This window comes from Mustelus asterias, chromosome 5 (assembly GCF_964213995.1).
Source record: "Mustelus asterias chromosome 5, sMusAst1.hap1.1, whole genome shotgun sequence".
Classification (NCBI taxonomy): domain Eukaryota; kingdom Metazoa; phylum Chordata; class Chondrichthyes; order Carcharhiniformes; family Triakidae; genus Mustelus; species Mustelus asterias.
In genome coordinates, this window is record NC_135805.1 from 68,893,414 (window position 1) to 68,910,640 (window position 17,227).

General features: G+C 42.4%; 1 protein-coding gene across 1 annotated transcript in view; it reads left to right on the plus strand.

The window, feature by feature from the left end:
• The first annotated feature begins 1,798 nt into the window (after nucleotides 1-1,798).
• slc35f1 (solute carrier family 35 member F1) overlaps nucleotides 1,799-17,227 on the plus strand; it is a 343,915-nt gene continuing 328,486 nt past the window's right edge. The window contains exon 1 of the mRNA XM_078213703.1: nucleotides 1,799-2,166. Within this exon, the coding sequence (XP_078069829.1) occupies nucleotides 1,814-2,166 (353 nt within the window). The 5' untranslated portion in view covers nucleotides 1,799-1,813. The remainder of the gene's footprint in view (nucleotides 2,167-17,227) is intronic.

Here is a 17,227-nt window from a genome sequence, read left to right on the forward strand (position 1 = left end):
CCTAGCACTAGGGAGGCAACATACCATCCTGGAGTCTCGGTTGTGGCCACAGAAACACCTATCTATTCCCCTTACAATAGAATCTCCTATAGCTATTACATTCCCACACTTATTACCCCTCCCCTCTGTAGCAGAACCAACTGTGGTGCAACAAATTTAGCTGTTGCTGCTTTCCCTTGAAAGGTCATTCCTCTCTACAGTATCCAAAACGGTATATCTGTTTTTCAGAGGAATGGCCACAGGAGATTCCTGCACTGCCTGCCTCACCTTCTTGCGCTACCTGGTAGTCATCCATTCCCTTCCTGGCTCGGGAACCTCGGCCTGCGGTGACCATCTCTCTATACATGGGATAGGTTCTTTCCTGGATTCCAAACATTTAGTGTTCTTATCGTTTTTGCCAAAAATATATGAGAAATGCTGACGGTCGCTGGGGGATTCAGTCCGGTGACCCATAGCTCAGTGCCCATGGCTTTAATGGGGACAGTACCCCTCCAGAGTCAGCCTAAGCGAGGAAGATTGTGAAGAAGTGGGGGGCGGGGGGGGGGGGGGGGTTGGTGTAGTCATTCAGCAAGGCTGGAGGGGTGTGGTGTCCATACAAAGACAGATTGCGCCATCCTGCAGCAAAACACTGAAGCAATTTCCTACTCCACAGTTGGGTTAGGCACGCCACAGCTCCAAATGTAAACATGTGAGTGCACACAGCCGTGGTGACAAAATGCAAAAAAAATCTGCAACCTTTAATGTTCTATGGTATAATAGCCAAGTATGAAAAGAATTAAAGGTGACAAGTAATGCAAGAAGCAACACTATTAATAGTATTTAGATAACGACGGCAACTTATGTAGCACATTTAACAGGTTCAATGGTGCAGGAATAACCCAAAGAGCTCCACAGGAGTGTAATAAAAGATTTGAAACTAAGTTAAAGAAACAGATATGTAGAGGTTGTCTTACTAACGAGATTAATTAATTAACTTTAACATCTAACGGCATCGTGTAACAAAGGCAGGGTGTAGTACTTTAAAAGTCATACTTTCACTTGAGTTTACATTTTTAAAGCTGCATGCCTTATTCAATAAATTATCCGCTCCAAAACTGGAATAAAAATAATACGCCGGAAAAACTCAGCAGGTCAGGCAGCATTTGTGGAGATAGGAACAGAGGTAACGTTTTGAGTCCAATATGACTTCCTAAACTGGACCTATGGCAGTGTAGCTAGACATCAGGTTATGTCTGAGCCAAACCTCACGATATTCGCAAAAATTACAGCTCTCGGATCAAATGATCAGGTATGTCAATTTTTAAAAATGTAAAGAATTTTCAAAGGTGATTTCTTGGAGAAAATCAGTGAAAGTGGAAGTAATCATTCTCATTTTTACACACACACACGCTAGAAAAATGAAGGTACATCTCCAGAAAACAGCTGGAGGCGGTAGAAGCTTCTGCATCCAAAAGAGAAAATGCTGGAAAATCTCAGCAGGTCTGGCAGCATCTGTAAGGAAAGAAAAGAGCTGACGCTTCGAGTCCCGATGACCCTTTGTCAAAGCTTCATGTCGTCTCTAGGAGCAATGAACCATTTGTCCAACAAGACAGTTTAACAAAGGCTGGGAGTTATTAGATCTTGCATTGCACAGTTGGCAAAATGCAAAGGGAGATAATGCGTGGGAGATAATGAAAGGGAAGAGCCTGGGAGCTGGGGTTTCCATTCTGCTGGAGGGGGAAGGGTGTGTTCTGGCGGAGGGAGGGGGGCGTGGTGGAAACTGACAGCTCAGCAGAAAGTGACTACAAGTCCCAGGTGTCAGCGGACGAGGCGGATGGAGAGCAGCCTTCTCCCCCTACCGGGGAGAATGGGAAGCTCAGCTCGGGCAGAGCAGGTGTTCGCTGCTCAGACTCAGACACTCTGCCAGCAACCCCTCAGCCCCTCGTCCCTGTCTCAGTCCGCTGCCCGAATCGAAGAGGCAGCAGCTCGGCAGGGAGGAGGACGCGGGCGGACTCGGTGCAATCGGCCCCCCATCATCGGTGCCCACGGTGCAGGATGTCCCCTGCATTTTAATCCAGCAATGATCCCCGAGCAGCGCAATCATGTTGCTACCATCGAGAACATCCCAGCCGAAGCCATCACCGCATCGCCTACCCTGCTGCAGAGGATAAGGAAAGTATTCACAAGGTAAGAGAGCGGCACCACCCCCTCTTCCCCCCTGGAAAGCTCCCCGTCCAGCCGGAGCGGACCTCCCACACCCTGAAATCTGTCTCAAAGAGACCGCAGTGAACAATGTAGGTGGTCAGACTCGCACTCAGCAGCTGCTGGATCGGGTTCCCAGCGGCACTACAAGGGAAAAAGTTGTCTCCCACTCATCTTGTAGGAATGGTCTTTTTTTAAAAAAATCTGCCTGCACCGTCAGAATTATTTTACAACAGTGCAAAGGAGTGACCGTGATGTCCCCCTTATATTTACTCAAATTCCTTGCTGACCATGCTGTCTATTCTAATTGACCGGCTAGTTAACAGCGTCTCAGCAAATTCATATCCTCGACAACTCCAGCCCACTTTATACCAGGGTGACTAGACCTCATTTACTGACACACGGGGCTCCGGCTGACTGAGGTTTATCGACTCATTTCTGGTTGCAAATACATTGCACCGAGTCGCATTTCAATCTTCCGTGAGTTGAATGACAAATGAGTTGGGACTTTTGTACAGTGGATTTACTTGAGGTTAGAATGGCCAAGCATCCTCTTTTTTTTAATGAGCAGCCCCATTCCCAGCCCCTCAGATCTTCCGAGGGAGCGAAACACAGAGCTGGCAGTGATTATTGATGCTCTTTGTGCGCTAGATTTTTTTCCCCCTTTCATCGCTGAGATCTCCTGCACCGTGTAAGGGTGCACCAGGAGGGAGGGATTGTAAAGCGGCTATGAGGGACTGACTCCCTGCCTGAACAGGGAGAAAAATAATAATCTCATCAGATTCCATCTCGAATCCATCAGTTTATTTCTCGATGCTCTTCAAGAATCCAAAGCTCACGAAGCAAAAAAGATAGGTTATTCAAAACCTGCTGGAGAAACGAAAAAGTAGCTGATATTCCTAATTCTCCAGCCTACCCCAATGCAACAATATCTCAATGCAAAAGCGGTATCATGCACCTACTGTCCAACCTAGATTTCCCTTACACCATACATCAGTGTGATTCTTTTAAATGCACTTATCTAATTCACTTAAGAATAAAATGTCACTCATATCAAAAGGACTATGTGTGAATCGTGCAATGTAAGATAGACCTCCATTGTTCGGTGTATTTCATAAGCCCGAGTGCTGTTACATTTTATGATAACATTTACAGCGCGTTGGGAATGTTCAGAATCATTCCAAAAGCACCATTTTACGATTATATTCTCAATGGTCTTTTTTTAAAACAGTTTTGCTACATTTTTATTCTATTTTTCTATTAAAGACTCACAACTGACTGATTTATTATTTCAACGGATACTCACATTTGACTGTAGGTAGCATGGCCAAGCACTGAAAATGGAATAAATAAATTCTACCCAAACATGCACATTAAAGAATTAGCTGACATTGCATAGCTTTCCAAGCTCCCTCATCAATAAGTTTCATAAGGATTACCCTCTCTCACTCCTTTCCAAATATCCAGTCATCATAAAAACCGGATTTGGACCTGCATTAGCTGGAGTTCAAATTTAAATGCATTTCCCAAAACAGTGAGTCTAACCTGAAAAAAACCCTGCAGTTTGCTTATTCACTTACTGAAACAAAAAATACAGGCCATTCATCCACCTTAATAATTTTGGGAAATTGGACCAGTTAAAATGAACAATGTTGTCTTTGGAATGGATTGTTGTGGGCAGTGATACTCCAGATTCCTGGAGACCAGGGCTTCTAATAGCTTATAAATCACATTTTAAGTGGAGCTTTAACTTGTTGGCTAGAATATTTTACATGCTGAGGTGCAATAAATAATTTGTGAGGCACTTAACTTTTGCACAATGCTGCTGCCATTATGTGGCACAGTGATCTTTAAAGTTTGCATTCAACAATCAAGAATAAGGTGGAGAGTTATTGTGTGGAAATGGATGGTTACTTTTTTTTTAACCTTCCATTAAAAATTCCAACTTGTAATTTATTTGCTAGGTTCTCTTTTCCCTTGTCTCTAGGATAGTTCTTGTGTTCACACCTAATCTGTGGTCAAAAGGATTCTATCTGTAAACATGATTGCACAGATGATATAATGCTGATCCTTGGTCAAACCTCTATGAGGCAGACTTGAGCAGTGTGGGAGGACCTCCCCAACACTGCTCCTCAGGCAACCATGTGGAGACTGGCAAACTTGCATTCCAGAAGAACATTTTGTGCAAATGTCCATCATAACTAGTATTTAGACTTGAGACTCTCAAGTCTTTGGGATGCAGTTACTGATGGTATCAAGATGAGTAAATGATCGATCTATCAATCTTTAAAGGCAGCAGCATGGAGATCTTGTGACATGATGGGTAGTGTTCCTGCCTCTAAGCCAGAAGTTCTGGGTTTAAGTCCCAGCCCAAAGATAAATAGCTGTTTATAATGTGAATAAACAGGTTGATTTTGTGACCTGTGAATCCTTCCATTATACCTTTGGCAAGTGGTAGGAGCAGAGGAATCTCCTAGTCAGTCATGCTTGATGTGAGGTGGAATTCCTCAAGCTATAGTCTCTGGTGACAGGCTAACAGCCTGTTCCAGGAAAAACTAGCTGTAGAAGCTGATGTGAGCATGTGCTTTGTCTGCCTCTATCTCTTGGTAAGAAGTCTCACAACACCAGGTTAAAGCCCAACAGGTTTATTTGGTAGCAAAAGCCACTAGCTTTTGGAGCGCTGCCCCTTCATCAGGTGAATGGGAGTTCTCTTCACAAACAGGGCATATAAAGACACAAACTCAATTTACAAAATAATGGTTGGAATGCGAGTCTTTACAGGTAATCAGGTCTTAAAGGTACAGACAATGTGAGTGGAGAGAGCGTTAAGCACAGGTTAAAGAGATGTGTATTGTTTCCAGACAGGACAGTTAGTGAGATTTTGCAAGCCCAGGCAAGTCATGGGGATTACAGATAGTGTGACATGAACCCAAAATCCCGGTTGAGGCCGTCCTCATGTGTGCGGAACTTGGCTATCAGTCTCTGCTCAGCGACTCTGCGTTGTGTGTCGTGAAGGCTGCCTTGGAGAACGCTTACCCGAAGATCAGAAGCCGAATGCCCATGACCGCTGAAGTGTTCCCCAATAGGAAGAGAACACTCTTGCCTGGTAATTGTCGAGCGGTGTTCTGATAGCCAAGATCCGCACACATGAGGACGGCTTGGGTTCATGTCACACTATCTGTAATCCCCATGACTTGCCTGGACTTGCAAAATCTCACTAACTGAACTGTCTGGAGACAATGCACATCTATTTAACTTGTGCTTAACGCTCTCTCCACTCACATTGTCTGTACCTTTAAGACTTGATTACCTGTAAAGACTCGCATTCCAACCATTATTTTGTAAATTGAGTTTGTGTCTTTATATGCCCTGTTTGTGAACAGAATTCCCACTCACCTGACGAAAGCTAGTGGCTTTTGCTACCAAATAAACCTGTTGGACTTTAACCTGGTGTTGTGAGACTTCTTACTGTGTTTACCCCAGTCCAATGCCAGGATCTCCACATCATGTCTATCTCTTGGTGCAGGAAGAGAATCGCGAAGAAGAAAGGAAGCAGTGGTAATGGCCATGCTTCTCAATTAAACATTGTTCTGAATTGAATAGTAGGTCTATAGACAGTTTGGTTGATTATATCAACAAGGAAATTTTCTTCCCCGTGTTGATGGAGCAATGGATTTTTAAAAATCTTTTAGGATACCAGTAGTTTGCATGTTCTCCTTGTGCCTGCATGGGTTTTTATCGGTGCTCTGGTTTCCCCCACAGCACAAAAATGCACAGGGTAGGTGGATTGGTCAAGCTAAATTGCCTCTTAGTGCCCAGTAGTGTACAGGTTAGGTGGATTAGCCATGGTAAATGCGCAGGGTTACAGGGATAGGGCGGGGGAGTGGGAGGGTGGGGGTGGGTCTGGGTCAGATACTCTCTCCGAGTCAATGCAGACTCGATGGGCTGAATGGGTTCCTTCTACACTGTAGGGATCCTATGATTCTGTGGTATTGTTTAGTAACGTATAAAAACTTGAATATACTTAACATTCTTTGTTGTAGCCTCAGCTTCCTTGCAGAGATTCCTTGCGAAGACTGAGGAGCATAATTAGGCTTACTTCTTTCTTTAGAAAATGAATGCTTTAATGAACCAGGATTTATTTTCATGTGCACTCTATTGCAAATGCAATGATTTGATTGCACTCTTTTATGGGTATAATAAATAAGTCCATATATTTTATGAGCAGACAAATAGTATATAAGTCTTTAAAATGGTGAGAACAGTCACATTTGTACAATCACTGACGTATGTGAAAAGGGCAACTGCATAAATGTGTTTATTGAGTTACTAAATCAAGTCTAGTTTCTTAGCATTAGGTCAGTGAGGAAGTGTGTGTGAAAACTGAGGTAATTTGATTCTGTGAAAGTAAACAATTTGAATATGGACTCACTGATTCCCCTAAGCTTGTGTTCCTTTATAGTACAGGGCAGCTTTTAAAGTGGATTTTGTTTGTTCTTATTGCTGCATATACTGTCAACGCATGTCAGTAAAAATGAAACTTGAATGTTGTGATTAGTAGTGCATTCCTGCAGTGTCACATAATTGATATAACATCTGTATATTCAACTTGGAGGCCTGCTTTAGGTTGATGCAATTTAGTGCAAAATATTCCAGCTTGTTATAAATTTGCAAGTAGTCCAAGCTGTATAATGAGCATATTATATGTTGGAGAAGAGACAGGATTTGTTTTTAGTGTCTTCACAGTGTGCATTTCAGCTCTCTTGGTTGGAAAGGTACACAGCATCCCTTGTGACATTAGCTTCTTCCCAGCAGTTAACTTAAAGCAATTATTCTGTAGTAAAGTATTCACAATTTTCTCTGAAAATGGCAATGATCTTTGACTGCAAGATTTTTCAGAATCACTGTAATGCCTTTGAGAAAAGTAATGTATTATAGGGGAGTGTGATTCTTATTTGTAAAAGTTTAACCAACAGTTGTCACTTTTGATAAAGTATTGACATTTTATGCCATGTTCTTAGTATTTGTCTTGTTGAACAGCTCTCTGTTAGATTACTGTACAATTAATGTAAGTGCTGTGCCTAGCCATTTTTAAAATGCACTGTAGAATCCCTGGCTTACTCAAATGGAACATTGATTGTAGAATGTTAATTACATAATCTATGCAAGTTAGTGCATGGTGATTCTGTCAGTGTCGTTGTGATTAGCTGTCATTCAAAATTTCAATTCCATTTGAAAAGCCTTGAAGTAGTGTTTTAGATAGCTTCAAAAAAAATCCAAACAATGTATTTCTACTCCAGTTAAGATGGAGCACACGGTACAGTGACAGTAATGAACTCAAAAACATGTAGACATTGGGGTTTGAAATGCCTCAGAGACTCTTCCAACGTTTGTTAGGTTCTACCACAATTCTATGTGTGATATAAATTCCAGTCTACGTGTGATTTCCCATTCATTATTGTCAAGTTTACATAGAAACCAGAAGCAGGAGTAAGCTATTTGGCCCTTTGAGCCTGCTCCGGCATTCATTTTGATCATGGCTGATCATCAAATTCAATATCCTGAAACCCCTTCCCCCCCTCATATCCTTTGATCCTTTTAGCCCCAAGAGCTATATCTAATTTCTTCTTGAAATCAGATAACGTTTTGGCCTCAATATGGTGTTATAGATGGTTGATGTTCAAAATTTGAGATGTGTACTGTAGATTGACTGCACCAATAGAGACTTTGTGATAGAGTTGGTGAGTCTAGTGTCTCTCCGTTGTGTTATAGAAACTGCACGTGAATGCCCCCATCAATCTGTGAAAGATTCAGTTGACTGCAAATCTACTTCATCATTAACATTTCTTAACAATTTCTCTATTGTTTCGCACTATTTCTGTTCATTTCACCATGCCTACTCCCTCACTTACATCTCCAGCTCTCCTTCCACAGGTATTTCACAGATGATCTGCAACAGTAGAGGTTTGCTTGCAGTAGAATGTGGCTGCGCCGATAAGTGGAATGCACTGAGTTATTTATAAAGTTGCATGTTGCTTCCCCTTCAAATTAATTACAATGTTGGATGAATTCCATTGGAATCAAAAACGGGGTTATTACATTATAATGCATCAAATTGAATTTCTTGTTGCTTATGTTAAGTGGAGTTAACAGAACATGAAATAAGTGGTGGAATGATGCAAGTTGTTATTGCACACAAAAAGGCAGAAACTGCTTAATGGCAAAAACTACATTTTGTTTAGTGAAACTTTAAAAGCTGTAGAATCCTTATTTTTTTCTTCACATAGGTAAAGATGAAGGAATACCGCTGTGAAAAATGTTTCTTACCTCCCTTCCCAGCAATTCAGTTTACATGATACTTAATTGCTTGCTTTGAAAATTGGCATCAGGAATGAGTGGTTTGTCTACTTTTGCCACTGATGCTGCTGTTTATCCTTAGTTCTTAGCTGTGTGGCAGGCGGGAGCCCTGGGGGTCTGAAGAACAGAGACTAACTCATTAAAAAAAACAAATTACTGGTTTGCAAATATCCAGCCTTCTGCAAACATAAAATCAAAACCAGCCAGGAGCAGAAACAAAAAAACTTTGTACCAGGTAAGCCTGCTCATACTATGTGAGAAAGATGAAATTATGGATCACTGCCGCTTGAAATTCTAATACTGTGCAATTAATGTGAAAACATGCACCGTGCTGTACGCTGTTTCTAAATGGCCACAACAGCACAAGATTTACACAGCAAAACAGCTTCAGTGAGAGTTTATCATCCTTTCTCTCTCTGCTTTGCTGCACCGATGAAAGGCAGGCGTTGACATTTAAACGATATAGGATGTATCCTTGATGGGAACACCATCAAACTGCCACAGATTTACAATGATAATGCATTTAGTATATAGTATAATGTTTTAACAACTTGCTGAAGTGCCACCCGATAGCGCAGTGACAAAGAAATATTGTCCTCGTAATTCACTGAGATTAAATTCGTGACTTTTGGTGCCTTGATTTGAGATAAGGGCTGTTTGATTTTTTTTGGTTGATGTGGGAGCACAAGACTGTGAGCACAATAAAAGGCTGGGTGTGGGCTAGGTCCTCGTTAGCAAAAGTATGTGACGGGAGAGCAACAGAGTCCAACCCCCCCACCGCCCGCCTCTCACTTATCAATTTATTCGGGGATTCCTGCTATGTGACGGGTGAGGAATGCGGACTGAGTGAAAGGGGCAGTAAACGTGCAGCTGCGGTTGAATGAAGCTGGTGCAGCGGTTGCCAGCTGGCGGCCCCGTTTCATGCTGCTTTCTGTCCGTTGCGGAGCCATCTGCTGCAGTTTTAATGAATGAACCTTTCTTTCGGACTGAACAATAGACCCGAGGATGTGATCTACATTCTAATGCGCCACATCTCTCTGTGGGGGAACAGACCGCTTTACCTTTATTGTGAAAGGTACAAGGGGAGACGCTTCTTCTACCAAAGTTGTTTGCAAGTTGTTGTGGCGTTTCGGGGAGAGAGAGAGAAACTGAAACTGCAGAGACATTTTAAAACAAAATCAAATCAAAGCTGGGAATGGAGACATTCATTTTAATTGGGCACTTTATTTGCTGAGCTCTGGCGAGCCACGTATTCTGCCCTGTTTTTTTTTGTAAACTGGGTTTCATTCTGAAAGAGCAGAGTTCTGCTAAGCAACGCTGGAACAATGCTCGGGATTTTCTCAAGTCATTGACAAAAACCCCCCCAGCAAGTTCTGAAATGGTACTACCCCTTCAGACTGGTCTATCCAAGGTCACTCAGAAAGATCGGCACGCACTTTACAGGATAATTTAACCTCGTGTTAACTTGTTTATCGCAACTCTGCAGTAATAATAATGTGTGCTGTTCACAAAAGCGCCGATTCCCACCTTCAGACATAAGAACGCGGCCTATAAGTTCTGTCTTTCATTGTGTTCCCCACGGTTACCAATGGACAAACCATTTGGACCTGATGAGATCCTGCTTCGCATTTAACACAAAACGGTGTCACAGTATCTTGGATAGTTATTACATATTGTTTCAATCTCGACCATTTGAAAGAGAGTCAAGATAGCCAACAAGTCTGTCATAGTATAAAACACTGTGGATAATGTTTTTGTTGCCACAGTATTGTGTCATTCTATTAATCCTGTAACTTTTGAGGACGGTTTACTTGTTTATCCGGTTAAACTCTTTGCCACAGTTATTGGAACTCTCTTTCTTTTGGGTGCCACGATTGTTATGGTTTTAAAATAAGAGAAGTTACATTCACATAATTATCAGTTTTGCATGTCATATTATGGAAGGAAAGCATAAGACAGTATCATCCCTCATGGAGGGAGGGAAGGGTGGCAGTGGGGTTCACCAAAGGGCTTGGTTAGAGAGGTGGATTTAAAGGTAGAGGGGGAGATGGGTTGAGATTGCTGAAGGCACAAGCATGATCAGTGGAGTGAAAGGAGGGTGGATGCACACAACACAAGAGTCAGAGGAGCAAGAGTTATGTTGAGGAGTTGTAGGGCTAGAGAAGGTTGAAGGGATAGGGAAAAGCAAGACCATGAAGGAGGTTTGAAAACAAGGGCAAGGATTTTAAATCGGAAGCGTTGGTGTACTGGGAGCTAAGGACAGAGATAATGGGTGTGCAGTAATTGATGTGGGAAGAGATATAGGTAGCAGTGTTTTGAGTGAGTTCAAGTTTACTGTGCATGAGGAATTGGAGGAGGGCAAGGTGGATGCATTGGAATAATTGAGTCTGGATGTGACAAAGGCTCGGGTGAGAACTTCACCTGCAGTTGGGATGAGCAGCTTATGCAAGGGAGGTAGAACTAAGTATTTGTGCAAAAGGTTAGGGTGTTTGTTACTTTGTTTTATATTAAATTGAAAGTTGGTGGCATAATTTATTCAGTGACTAGCTGAGCTAGACTGAACAAAAATATGAATACCAGGATTAGAATAATAGTTGCATTTATGTATTATCTTGTTGTATTGAGACAGCAGTAACTTGCATTTATACAAAACCTTCATCATATAACATCATCCCAAAGTACTTTACAGTCTCTGGAAGCAGGTGAAATGATGAATTATCTTTTGAAGTGTGCTGACTGTTGTATGAGCAAATTTTGTGCTGACAGCAGTCAGGCAGATAACTTTTTAGATTATTGGTTAGGAGTTAAATACTGGCAAGACATTGAGAAAACTTCCAGCTTTTCTTTGGTGAAGTAACATCTTTTAAAATTCCATCTGAACCACTGGAACAGACAAACAAGAATGGCCTCTTCAGGCAATGCAATGTCACCTCAGTACTGCATTGGACTTACGATCTCAAATTTTGTGAAAGGCTCCACCATATGTGGTCTCGTTCATCGCAAAACCGTAAAATCCCACCCAGGGTCAACGGACCTTTCATGTTCCACCCCGATTCCCATGGCAGGTGAGGCGGTAAAATTCTGGCCGATCTTCCAACACAGGGATTGCACTAACCGAGTCAAGCCAAGGTAAAAAGAGACCAAATTCAATCTCCAGTCCAAGATAAGTTTCTTGATTGTAACGAGGATAATTGACCTCAGTGCCACTGTGTTATCAAAGGAAAAATCAGTATCAAATCTGGAAATGAATGTGTCTCAACATTAGATAATGACAGAAGATTGGGATCTATTTTCATCTGCCACACCTTGCTTCAGTAAGTAGTCTTACAACACCCAGATTAAAGTCCAACAGGTTTATTTGGTAGCACAAGCTTTCGGAGTGCTGCCCCTTCATCAGGTGAGTGCCCCTTCATCAGGCATTCACCTGATGAAGGGGCAGTGCTCCGAAAGCTCGTGCTACCAAATAAACCTGTTGGACTTTAACCTGGTGTTGTGAGACTACTTACTGTGCCCTACCCCAGTCTAATACCGCAACTCCACCTCACACCTTGGTTCAGTAACTAATGACACTCGTTGTCAAAAATCGCACATGAATTGTGTCAACTGAGGCAAAGTACCAGTAATGTGACTGCAGCAGAGTCAAAAGCTTCAGGACACAAAAGCAGGAAGAATTTAGAAAGCTTTGGCCATCATCCATACAAAGTGCGAAAAAGGTTCATCAGGATATTGCCTGGTCTCGAGGGTGTTGACCATGAGGAGAGGTTGAATAAACTAGAATTGCTTTCACTGGAAAGACAGAGGCCTAGGGGAGACCTGATAGAGGTCTACAAAATTATGAGAGGCAGAGACTGGGTGGATAGTCAGAGGCTGTTTCCTAGGGTGGAAGTGTCAATTACAAGGGGACACAGGTTCAAGGTGCGAGGGGGAAAGTTTAAGGGAAATGTGTGGGGGATGTTTTTCCACACAGAGTGGTGAATGCCTGGAACACGTTGCCAGAGGAGGTGGTGGAAGCAGGCACATTAGCAACATTTAAGAGGCATTTGGATGGGTACATGAATGGGGAGGGAATAGAGGGATATGGACCAAGTAAGGGCAGAAGGTTGTTTTTTAGTTTAGTTAGGGCATCATGATTGGCACAGGCTTGGAGGGCCAAAGGGCCTGTTCCTGTGCTGTACTTTTCTTTGTTCTTTGTATTAAATATGAAAATACAGGATGGAATATTGGACTGGAGAAGAAATTGGTCAAATAATAGCAAACAGATTTATCATGCCCAGTAAAGGTGATGTTACACTTATAACTGAAAACATGGACTGTACTCATATGGAAACTTTTGGAATTGACTTTATTTACTTCACATAATTGCAGAAGTATTACGTTGCAGAAGGAGGCCAGTCAGCCAGGAGAGCAATCTAAATCTGCCCTCCAAATGAGCACCATGCCTTTGTGCCATTCACTGCCTTTGCCCCTATCCCTGAACATTGTTTGTTTCTATTCAAATAATCATTTAATGCCCGCCTGCCTCCACCACACTTCCAGCCAGTGTATTCCATGCCCAAACCACCCATTGTGTAAAAAGCTGTTTCTCACATTTACTTCATTTTCAAAAAATAGATGCTTGGGGGACATCAGACATAACTGTGTGGGAGTTGGAAGAGCAGCCACTGATTCTCTGTCTATGATTAGATGCAAATGGAACCATGCAAGTGTAGTCCCACCCAGTTGGACGATTAGAGAGAGGTCTTGGAGGGATATGTTGTAATCAACTGTCTTAAAGGTGCAGACAGGTCAGGAAGAGTGAGGAAGGATAGTTTGTGTCTCTCAGTCAAATAGGATGCTATTTGTGACTTTGATTACAGCAGTTTTGGCAATGCGAAAAGAGTGGAAACATGATTGGAGAGATTCAAACATTGAGTTCTGGGAAACATGGACATAGATTTGGGAGGCAACATGTTCAAGAACTTTGAAGAAACTTAGCAACATAGAAGATAGGAGCAGGAGGCCATTTGGCCCTTCGAGCCTGCTCCGCCATTCATTCTGATCATGGCTGACCGTCCAACTCAATAGCCTCATCCTGCTTTCTCCCCATAAGCTTTGATCCCATTCCCCCAAGTGCTATATCCAGCCGCCTCTTGAATACATTCAATGTTTTGGCATCAACTACTTTCTGTGGTAATGAATTCCACAACTCACCACTCTTTGGGTGAAGAAATGTCTCCTCATCTCTGTCCTAAATGTGCTACCCCGAATCCTCAGAAAAAAGAGAGGTTAGAGATAGGGCAGTAGTTTGAAAGGTCAAAGGGTTCAAAGGTTGGTTTATTGAGGAGAACGATGAAGAGGGCAGATTTGAAGGAGAGAGGGACGACACCAGAGAATTTTTAACAATGGTGGCTAACATGGGAATCAGGAAGGGAAGTTGAGTGATCAATAGGTAATGGGAATAACGAGAGTAGGGGTTTGGAGAGGGCATGACGGGGAAATTGCAGACCAACTAGGGATGTTAAAACAAAGGGAGACTTAATTTAATACTGGCATTGAAATTAATTGCATTGTAAGTATCTAATGAATATGATGAAATTAGCACAGGTAGACTTGCCACTGGAAGAAATAGGACCATTTTCAATGTTCATAAAATATGACAGAGCAATTAAAGATATAATGGAATGTTGTGATTATGTAGCTGAAGGAACTGTATAAATGTGCAGAGATTAAGTTAACACTCAAAGAAGTATAGGATCACAAGAACTAAAGGTGGCACAAGTAAAAACATATTTTTTTACTCAACAAGTGTTTGTGATCCGGAATGCATTGCCTGAGTGTGTGATGGAGACAGGTTCAATTGAAGTATTCAGAAGGGAATAAAACTGTTATTTGAAAAGGAAGAATGTGCAGGGTTACGGGGAGAAGGTGGGAGAATTGTACTCAGTAAATTGCTCATTTGGAAATCTGGTGTAAACAAGATGAGCTGAATAGCTACGTTCTCTACTGTAAAAAAAAGTGGTTAAGATCTGAAATGCACCAACTGAGAGGGTGGTGGAGTCAGATTCAATCACGGATATCAAGAGAATTGGGTAACTACCTGAAGATTGAAAATTAGCTGGACTATAGGGAAAAAGCTGGGGAGTAGGACAAGCTGAGTTGCTCTTGCAGAGAGTCAGCATGGATACAATGGGCCAAATGGCCTATCCTGTGCTGCAATCATTCAATGACCCTTTGGTTCTACATTTGGAATAATTGTGATCACCGAGCTGAAATAGACCTGAAGGCATGTGCAAGGGTACCTAAATAAGAAACAAGACAGAATTCATAATAAACTGATGTTCAGTTTGGGTTCTGCCAGGCCACCCAGCTCCTGATTCATTATAGTCTTAGTTCAAACATGGACAAAAGAGCTTAATGCCAGAGGTGAGGTGAGAGTGACTGCCCTTGAAATCAAGGCAGCATGCAATCAGTGTGGCATCAAGGAGCCTTAGCAAAACTGGAGTCAATGGGAATCAAAGGGAAAACTCTCCACAGGTTGGAGTCATACCTGACACAAAGGATGGTTGTGGTTGTTGGTGTTCAATCATCTCAGTCCTGGGACATCACTGCAGGAGTTCCTCAGGGGAATGTCCTAGGTCCAACCATCTTCAGCTGCTTCATCAATGAACTTCCCTCTGTTACAAGGTCAGAGGTGGGGATGTTCACTGTGCATTGTTCAGCACCATTCATGATTCGCCAGATACTGGAACAGTCCATATATAAATGCAGATGAGCTGGATAATACCTAGGCTTGGGCTGACAAGTGACATTCATGCCACAAGTGTCAGGCAATGACCAATGCCAATGAAAGAATCTAACCATTGCACAATGTTCAGCATCATTCACGACTCCTCAGATACTGAAGCAGTCCATACCTATATGCAGCAAGATGTGGACAAAATCGAGGTTTAGGTTAATAAGTGGCAATTAACATCCACAGCATGCAAGTGCCAGACAAAGACCAGCTCCAACAAGAGAGAATCTAACCATCTCCCCTAACATTTAAAGGCATTATCTTGGCTGTATCCCACAATATCAACATGCTGAGAGTTACTATTGATCACAAATTGAACTGGATCAGTCATGTAAATATTGTGGCTGCAAAGCAGATCAGAGGCTGGAAAGTCTGCAAGGAACTCACCTCCTGACTCCCCAAAGCCTGTCCACTATCTACAAGCCACAAGTCAGGTGTGTGATGGAATATTCTCAAACCTGAATGAATGTATCACCCGAACAACACTGAAAGCTTGACACCATCCAGGACAACAAAAACCCGCTTGATTGGCCACCCCACCCAACCACCTTCATCATCCATTCCCTTTACAACTGATGCACAGTGGCAACATTGTGTCCCATCAATATTGTTGCATTGCCTTCCATTGCATTCCCTTCCAAATCCACAATTTTTATACCATCAATGACAAGGACAGCAGATGCATGGGAACATCACCACCCTGAAGCTCCCCTCCAAGTCTCTCACCATTCTGCTTTGGAAAGATAGCGCCGTTCCTTCACTGTGGCTAGATCAAAATCCTGGAACTCCTTCTCTAACAGCACTGTGGGTGTACCTACATCACGTGAACTGGAGGGGTTCAAGAAGGCAGCTCACCACCACCTTCTTATGGGAAATTAGGGATGGACAATAAATGCTGGCCTAGCCAGCGACACCCACTTCCCATGAGTGAATAAAATAGTATTGGAGCAATTACAAAGATGCTCAAGGCCAGAATTAGCAGAGTGGAGATATATCAGGCAGTTTTGGGCCGGAGCAGATTACTGAGATAGGAGCAAGGCCATGGAGAGATTTGGAAACCAGGCTGAGAATTAAAAAATTGAGGTGCAGCTTAACCAGGAGCTCGGAGAACAGGGTGAGTTAGGATGAGGGTGAATTAGGATGCAGGCATCAGAGTTTTGGATGGTGTCATGGTTTAGTCCTTAATACTACAATGTGAATAAGGAAATTGTCAGAGGACTTAATTTAGGTTATGGAAAGAGCATTTAGATAGATATGTGAAGAATACAGATGACTTAAAATTGCATCATGTAATCAGTAGCAAATACATTAACGCAATAGTATGAAATTCGTTTGTCCATAATTGGAATACTTTAAATGGGTTAATGCCCTTGTTGAAATAGCAAACAGAGAGATTCTCTACAAACTTGTTAATGTATCAGTTAGATATTGCACAGCGTAATTTCAATCCATAAAAAAGAGTGAGGTGTTCCGAATAATCTGTTGGACAGAGTAAAACTTGAGGCAAAAGCAAAAATACTCTGAATCCTGGAAATCTGAAATAAGAACAGGAAATACTCAACAGATCTGATAGAATGTTTGGAGAAACAACGATACTTTGGCTGAAATTTTACCAGACTCTTGGAGGCAGGGAACTAATAAAATGCCTGGGAGCCTTGTCAGGATGGCTCCCTGACACATTGCCTCTACCGACCCTGCCAGCAGTGACAAGAGCAGTGACTTAGTTGCCCACCAACTGGAGGCGAGCAGCCAATCAACCAAATTGAAAGGTCTATTTGGCGGCCATCCTCCTGGGACTCTAGTATTTTGCCATTGGTGGAGTAACTCTTTGCTATGCAAGGACGTTACCAGCTGCTGTGGCCCCCCCTGATGGGTGTAACACTTTCAGAGACTTCATGGTGCAAAGAGATTTTGACA